At 34.7% G+C, this 8,714-nt stretch overlaps 1 protein-coding gene across 1 annotated transcript; it reads right to left on the reverse strand.

The window, feature by feature from the left end:
• Positions 1 to 1,915: 1,915 nt before the first annotated feature.
• Positions 1,916 to 4,215, reverse strand: LOC131067085 (10 kDa chaperonin, mitochondrial). The gene is made up of 3 exons (XM_058002015.2): positions 3,805 to 4,215; positions 2,374 to 2,513; positions 1,916 to 2,238 (listed from the first exon to the last, which is right to left on the reverse strand). Exons 1-3 carry the CDS (start codon positions 3,907 to 3,909, stop codon positions 2,190 to 2,192), a joined length of 294 nt encoding a protein of 97 aa, XP_057857998.1. The 5' UTR covers positions 3,910 to 4,215; the 3' UTR covers positions 1,916 to 2,189.
• Positions 4,216 to 8,714: the final 4,499 nt, after the last annotated feature.

Raw genomic sequence — 8,714 nt, forward strand, 5'->3', positions numbered from 1 at the left:
ACCAAATATTTCAGTAGCAATCTAACGACAATCTCTAATTTTGTAATAAAATAACACTTAACACATTGTAACTACTCTGTTTTCCCTTCAACACACTAGTATGCGACATGAGAAGTTATGAATAGTACAAATTTCAAGTCACGCTTCATCCAGGCATATTCAAGATTTAGATGCCCACAACATTTTATGTGTTGTCCAACTGCGCTTCCTAAGGGTTGCAAAATCTTGATCGTATAGGAGACTACATATTTTATTCTTGTATAATCGAAGGGTTGCAATATACTACAAGCACATTTGCCACTTTCTAAATGGCCTCAATTATTAGATATAATCTCAGACTGGCAATCACCAAAACATGCAGCATGCAGTTTCCTCAACAAACCAACCTTCGCACCATATTCCAAATATACACATTAAAATCAGATTTTGCAGTCAGGAAATAAACGAGTGCAATTACTGCCTTCCAACCCTACACTCAATTTGCGTAGACTTTATCTCTCACATCATGAAACTTAACACATCTCTATTTTACATTCTTAATTTTGCTTAGCAGATACCATGCCGAAAGGGTAATTATAAATTGCTTTTAGTTTTTACATCACTACATTCATTACATCGTGTTTCATGTATCACTCGATGCATTAAATCTCTACTTCCTGGCTAGTCTCAACAAAAATACTAGCACCACTTCCAAAAATAATTTAGTGACTTTTGGTACAGCCATTAGCTAGATTCCTTTGGTACAGTATAAGGATGATGACAATAGAAGCTTAGATTTCTATGTCAAAAGAAGGCAAATATAATTCGGGCTGGCTTTGAATTTCTTGAGCTACTTATGTATAACCCTGCTATTACCACTAAACCATTCATTCCTTGGATAGGCATAAGGAGAAATGAGTTTCAAGGGGTTGATAAATCTACAGAGCCACTGCCTCTAAACATATCAGATACCATGTCAACAATTGAGATAGATCAGAAGAACTAGATCCCATGCACTGCAACAAACCATTGAACACAATAACGGTGTGGGAAATGTGCAATGTCACAAACTGGATTTTCTTGGAAGTTTACCAGAAAGCTTAAAAAATCAACTATGCATCACAAGAAAGGTGAACCAAACAAGAATCTGGATATACGGATATATCAGTAACAATGGCTCCTTTGAGGGTACAAATGCAAAAAAAATGAGATACCATCAGCTATAATTGGCTTGAGTAATCAACAGAACTTCTAAAAGTTCAAAAAAACAATAATTAACATTACTTACGTTCTAGATGGCAACCTGCTAAATCGTAGGCTAACATTGTCTTTGTGGCTACACATATGGAACTATTTCAATCAGAACAATTTACAGGAGTTTCAAAGGAAAAAGAGTGGTGATTTATCTATTATTGCATTGACGGTTTATCTATTATTGCAATATCTGCTCATTCCATATTATTTGCCTGAATCATCACCACTTTCAAAAGAAATTCTCCTAAGACTTGTATAATATAATAAAAGCAAGTCTCAAAAGCTCAGAGAAGATGGACGGGTCTAAGAATCATAAAGGAAACCGAAGAAAATACATTCAACACTAACTATAACTATTTATTTTCCTCTTTTTAACAGATTTGAGATGTGGACGAGGACATGCACATTTGCGACATTTTTAACATGATTTTGCAGTAGGATAATATGGGAAAGCAAAGAGTAAGTGTGATCAAGCACAAGTCTCTAATCAAAGGAAAGTTTTTGGAAAGTGAGTGTGCGTGTGCGCACATGCTTGTTCTACAAAACAAGACTTCTGATATGCCATTTTAAATTTCTCTAAGAAGCATTTGGACTTTATACCTTGTCTGATTTCCTAGACAATGTGTGTTTTTCTCCTATAAAATTGTTATTCTCTGTATCAAAAGAACTTTTGAAAATGATAGATTTTCCAAACAGATTGAGTTCATGTTGAATATTGTGTTTTCCCAAAATACATGATAACAACTTCCTTGAAGAATAATGTCAATTGATGACATTCAATTTTTCAGTTTGCTTAAAGTTAACCACTTAACCAAATACTATGAAATCTAAACAATCAATTCATAAATCAATCATCTGAGCTGATCTCAACTCCAAAAGCTTCATTAGCCTTGCTTGATGCAACAGTTCATCCTAACTATTAAACTCAAAACTGCAGACCTTAACTGTTGCCAAATTCAATCCTGCAAAATTCCAAGAACGTCATCCTCCCGATACAAGTGATACCTGATTCCAACAGTGACAATAAAAATGATAATCTGCATTAGATCAATGCGTCCATCATATAAACCATGCTTTAAAATCGTACGAAAAATTCAAATACTTGCATAAAATTAAACATTTACAATTTTGCATACTTACTCTTTGTCTCCTAGCTTGATTTCACTACCACCATATTCAGGAAGAAGAACATGATCACCCTCCTTAAAGCTAACAGGAATGGTGTTCCCTTCCTTGTTGCGAGCACCAGGGCCAACTGCTACAACCTTGCCGGAGTTCAACTGAGCATAAAAAAAATCCAAACCACTCAATCCCACATGATATATGAAAACATTAAGAACACCCCGCCTGTATATAGACCAAAATGTGCCTCTTCAAAACTTGAAAGAGGAAAGAATTTGTTATACATACAGATTAATTCAACGTAACTGGAATTTGTAAGTCAATTACATTTATGCAATGCAGATATAAGACAAACTATACTTTAAAAATTTGTTAATATATACAAATTAAAATTATAAGATTATGGGCATATAAATCATATATTTTTATTCCTATGATTACAATGTATTTAGGATTATGCGTTACAATGGCAGAAATAAACCTCTATTGATCGTACAGATCCCAGTCATGTACTCATATGACCTCAATTGTCTTACAAATGAGCTCTTACTCTCTTACATATATCGGCGCTCACCAAAGCAATAAGAAACCTAATTATTTGTACAGAGCTCAACTCTCATTCACATGACAATCCACACACAAACTCATAACCCTAATTAACATACTTAAGGAGTAAATTTGCTAATCTAGCAAAAAAAAAAACCTAACTAATTAGACAAACCCTTCTCATATGGCAATGCACAACAAAACAAATACCTGGGATCTTCTAACGGTTTTAGAAAATACCCTAACAGTTGGTAGAAAGACCCCTCAGAACATGTCTTATACAGACAAACACACAACATAATTGTCTGACAGATTTGACATTTCCTGCTACATTTGGACGAGGTCATCACAAAAATAAAAGACAAATAAATCTATTTGTAAAAACTCCATTCATGTCAATATACATATTGAAAAACATAGCCCTGTTTACCTAACTAATTACACTTTTCTCTACTATGTTTTACACTTTTACTCCACTCGTTCCAGCACAATATACCTATCTTTAGGAAGCAAACTTATTGATACGACTAGGCAAACACAAAAACATTCAGCCTATTGTCATAAAGACTAAAGCTTCATCTCCCTCAATGATTTGTCCTTCCTCTACCCAAAACCCATAATGACTGCAATAGGTACAATCTTTTGGAAGGGTTATTGATTGGTTTCATTTTAATACGATAACAGAAGCTGCTTGTTCGTTTATTTTCGTTCCGTTTTGTTTAACAAAACTGGCACTCGATCAAATCAGATCACTTTAGTAAGTATGCACCTGTAGAAATCAATATATTTAACCCGACAGACCATATAAGCCTTAACAAACAACCATCACAAGGCCGGCCCAAAAGGTTTTAAAAAGAGATAGAAAATGCTTCAATTATTAATGGAAAACAAATGTATACATACCTTGCCAGTGCTTTCAGGAAGCAAAATCCCTCCAGTAGACTTGCTTGGGGCAACCACTTTCTCGATCAAAATTCTGTTGAAGCAGGGAATCAACCTCTTCGCCATTGTTGCTAAAAATCTCTGTAAAACCCTAGAAAGGGCCCCTTAAAACCCTAAATATAAGCCCTAAATCCCTTACAAAATGCCTTTAACCCTGAAAACCCAAGAATCACTAGGCCGTAATACAGAAGATGAAGTAACGGTGCAAGCTCCGTAGAGTTTATAGCTATGCGCGAGTTTGAATATCGAGGGCTTAAGCGAAACCCTTGACAATACTAGAGGCTTCTGGAAGGGTTTAGCGTATGTTTACTTCGTAACCTACGTATTTCAGTTCGACGTAGTTTCCATTTGAAGCTGTGCTGTATGAGTATGTGTATTAACGTTGAAGAGGTAAAATTAGGGCAAATAAAGATGTTAAGGGAGACTCTTTATGATGTAAAGCCTTTTCAAGAAAAGTTTCACTTAAAAAACTATAAAATTAGTATAATTATGTAATACTTAGTTCATTTTTGTATTTATTTTGGTAGAATGTTTTAATGTAATAATAGATTGATAAGTAGTATAATTATGTAATATTTAGTTCATTTTTGTATTTATTTTGGTAGAATGTTTTAATGTAATAATAGATTGATAAGTAGTATATTTTTGTGTTTAGTCTATATCAAGTTATGATTTCTATTCATGTTTTTTTAATTGATAATATAGAAAAAAAAAAAGAATACAAAGAAAGATAGTCAAAAGGAGATCACAGCGATTACAAAACTAGTTGATATGTTATTATATTTAAAACATTTCAAATGCACTTAATTTTATATATGGAGAAGAATAAGTGAACATCAAGAAGAACAATTAGAACACACTTAAATTTATAAGGGACAAAGAATCAAGTTTATATAACCATCATTCAAGCCATATAAATGTCTACATATGTTATTTTTTATATCATTTACCATTTTTAATTTAACTCACTAAAGGGTTTTGACCTAAAACAACTCATTCACCTATTAAGTCTACGAAATTTGAAATGGTATTCTTGTTGTCATGTGGGACCCTCAACCCTCCTCAACACCCTAACCTCTCTAGTGGTGCTCTCACTAACAATTAAAACTTTTGGTGTAGTGGTAGTTGGTTTGTGTTAACAAAACTGGTGACTCTATTGGGGAGGGTTCAACTCCCACCGGCAACAGCTTACTCACCTCATGGTAGACTATGTCTGGTACAGACCTCTCGGCTCGGGGGGCTGAATTGTTGTCACATGGGACCCTCAACCCTCCTCGACATCCTAACCTCTCTAGTGGTGCTCTCACTAACAGTTCAAACTTTTGGTGTAGTGGTAGTTGGTTTGTGTTAACAAAACTAGTGACTCTGCTAGGGAGGGTTTGACTCCCACCGACGACAACTTACTTTCCTTGTGGTCAACTGTGTCCAGTACATACCTGTTAGCTTAGGGGGCTAAATTGTTGTCACATGGGACCCTCGACCCTCCTTCGCACCCTAACCTCTCTAGTGGTGCTCTCAGTAACAGTTCGAACTTTTTGGTGTAGGAGTAGCTATTGTGTGTTAACAATTCTTACACACCACCTTAACAAGTTCAACTTCTAGGAAGGCAAAGGTGAAAATTGTTTTAGGTACATATTTTGATAGATTAATTTCAATTGCACATTCTAATAAATTGATCTCAAACATCACAAATCAATTCTATACATAAGATAAGTATGTGTTTGTCATGATGACCCCATGACACTTAGATCTAAATCATAATTTTTTAAAGTGGAACAAATTTTGAGTCTTTGGACTAATGGCATTAATTCCAGGCAATCTCCAATCAACTCAACACATTAGCAACACTACTCTTCAATCAACTATTTTAGAATTGAGTACCCTATCTATCACATTTAATTTTTATTTGCTTATTGCAATTACTAATCCCAACTCTTATTAGTCTAGGTTAATCATTTGCTTATTGATTGAATTCATTGAAATAGCCTAGATTTATTTGAAATAGTTTGTATTCCCTTGCATTGTTTATGAGCCTAAAGAAAATTAGACCACACTTCAATTTCCAAGGGACAAAGAATCAAATTTATATAATCATAAAATAGTCCATATGCATATCTACATATATTGTTTTTTTGGTCACTTGTCATTGTTAATCTATATCATTAAAGGGGTTGATCTAAAAGAACTCATTCGCCTATTGAGCCTACAAAGTCTTAAATAGTGTCCTTAAACACCACCTTAGCAAGTACAACTTCTTGAAAGACAAGGGTGAAAATAGTTTCAAGTGCATATTTTTCAATAGCTTGATTTCAAGTGCACATTCTGATAAATTGATCTCATACATCACAAATAAGATTACTACCATGTTAGAGTACTACCCTGTTAGGAGTAACCTCGTTGGAGGATTTGAGAATCCAAACTAATGGATCACCTTGTTAGAGGATTTGTGCAATGAAGCTTGTTAGAGCTTACCCAGTTAGGGGATTTGATTATGTTGTAATGATTAGAAAACAACAAGAATGGTTTGATTTGTTCTAAGTAGCACAATACTTGCTTGATCAGATCATTCTAAGTACATTCAACACTGCTCTTCATCTTAACACTTGTCACTCTTCAGCAAAAGCTTTCACTCTTTATGCATATCAGTATTCACATAATCTCCTCTTCTATATCAGTTATCAGTTTTAAATGATTCACTAAGATGTCTTTAAATAGTCATTCAAATCTTATGTCGGCCATAGGAAATCAAAACACATTTTCCTAGGTGCAATGTATCTAGACAAGTAAACATAACTCATCACAAAAATGACCGCCAAGAAAACGATGTCGGTAACTCATCACAAAATCAGATACCGGTTAGAACAATCAATACCAATTGAAACAAAACATGTGAATCGTTCTCCTGGAATCTTCTGCTTGATCTCCATCTTCTTCTTCATCTTCATTTTGATGTCGACTTAATGTAACTGCAGGTTATCTCTTAAGCACATACCGGTTGACACAGAGTACTGGTTAGAGATAGACCTTAAACATATCATTTAACAGTGTAAACCAATTGAAGTTACACCGGTAGTCAATGTAATCATATGTGTGTGAGAGAGTGTTTCATCCATGACAACAAGTGATGAATACATTACAATCATCATCAAGCCAACACTCACTGCCTAAGGGCAAGATACAAAGAACTTGCTAGGAAGACTCACTATCTCTGACAAAAGGTGCATGAATATATGAATCAAGAATAATGAGTCTTCAACAACGTTGTCTCCAATAATTTCCAAGTATGAAGCTTCCCTTGAATATCCATCTCAAACGACCAACTTCCAAACATTCACCACACTATTTCTTTGCTTCAACTTTGTGTGACATACTATGCACATGATATGATCTTGTAAGCACACACACACTTTGACTCACATACACATGCCACACTTCCACACTAATTTGATCTTCTATATATACCATCCTCTTCATCACAAAACATCAATTAGGTCAGACTTAACATAGGACAAAGATGAGTCCTATTAAGTCAGCCACCAAAGTACAATTGTGGTGAAAGAAATCTAATCAATAGATAGAGAGGACCTAAAACATCATATCACATCTTTTTAAGTGGCCCCAAACACTGCACACACTAGTGCATACATCCTCCAAAGTTGGCAACAAGGTAACATGCAAATAAACCATAGATCCTACCCTATTTTAAATATCAAGACACGTTTCCCCCATCTAAACATTAAATATTTCCATACAAAGGTATTTTTGGCATTAGAACCCTATTATCTCACATCCCTAGAAATTTGGGCTGAAATTTTAGGACCATGTCCGAACTCACACATGGTCCCACATTGTTTTCCCCAAATTTCAAGAGGATAATAAGGTATTCCCATCCTATCCAAATCTACCTTCGTGGGAAAGTATGATAATTCTAAGTTAGTAAAAAGGTAATTTTACAATCAAATCCCTATATAATACATCTCTCTCAATTCATTTCATTAGATTATTATTGCATCCTATCATTATGCTATCGTTCCAACTCAAGAGCAACAATTCAAGAGAAGATTTGATTCGAGGAGTAGCAAAATTCATCAAGGCACCTTCATTTATGTTTCTGTATGCTGGAAATGTGGTCTTCCACCTACAAGAGGGAAAACACTTCAAACACACTAATGAAGCATTGCATTAGATGTTAGAAATCAAAACACATGAATAGATTAAAAACTCTAAAATCGCACTATGGAAGCCTTCTAAGCTATTGTATCAGTTATCCATGATGTCGCTCCTTGAAGAAATAAGGGGTGTGGGCTTGTAAGAGGCATTACATAACTATGTCAATTATCCATTCATGTCCTATTCTCCTAATCATGTCCCATCCCTAAAATTGGGGAAGTCACTTCTCCAAATTTGGAAGAAAGTCTTCAAAATGCATTCAAGACTTTATCTATTTCAACAAGTTAACTTGTGAAGTATTCCAAACATGTAAGTCTCTTACATAAGCCACTAGTGGTTTTCCTCTTTGGGAAAGTTAGCCTCCAAAGTCTTCAAAAAGCATTTAATGCCTCTTACAAGCCCACACCCTTTAGCCATGATGGTTGTCCCTTTAACCATTTTCCCATGGACAACACTGTATATGCACTATGGAAGCCTTCTAAGCTATTGTATCAGTTGTGTATAGAAAATAAACTCAGAATAATAAACTGAATTGAAAACATGACAATGCTGGAAATAAAACTAAGTACACAACAGTGGTTGTAGGAAGACTGGTTATTTGCAACAATAGTGGCTGTAGGATGACTATTTTAAAACTAGTGAAATCAAATATGCTGAAAACAAAACCTATCATAACCAACTCACTAATTAAAGTAAAGCAT

The sequence above is a fragment of the Cryptomeria japonica genome, chromosome 5 (genome assembly GCF_030272615.1).
Source record: "Cryptomeria japonica chromosome 5, Sugi_1.0, whole genome shotgun sequence".
In the NCBI taxonomy this organism is placed as follows: Eukaryota; Viridiplantae; Streptophyta; class Pinopsida; order Cupressales; family Cupressaceae; genus Cryptomeria; species Cryptomeria japonica.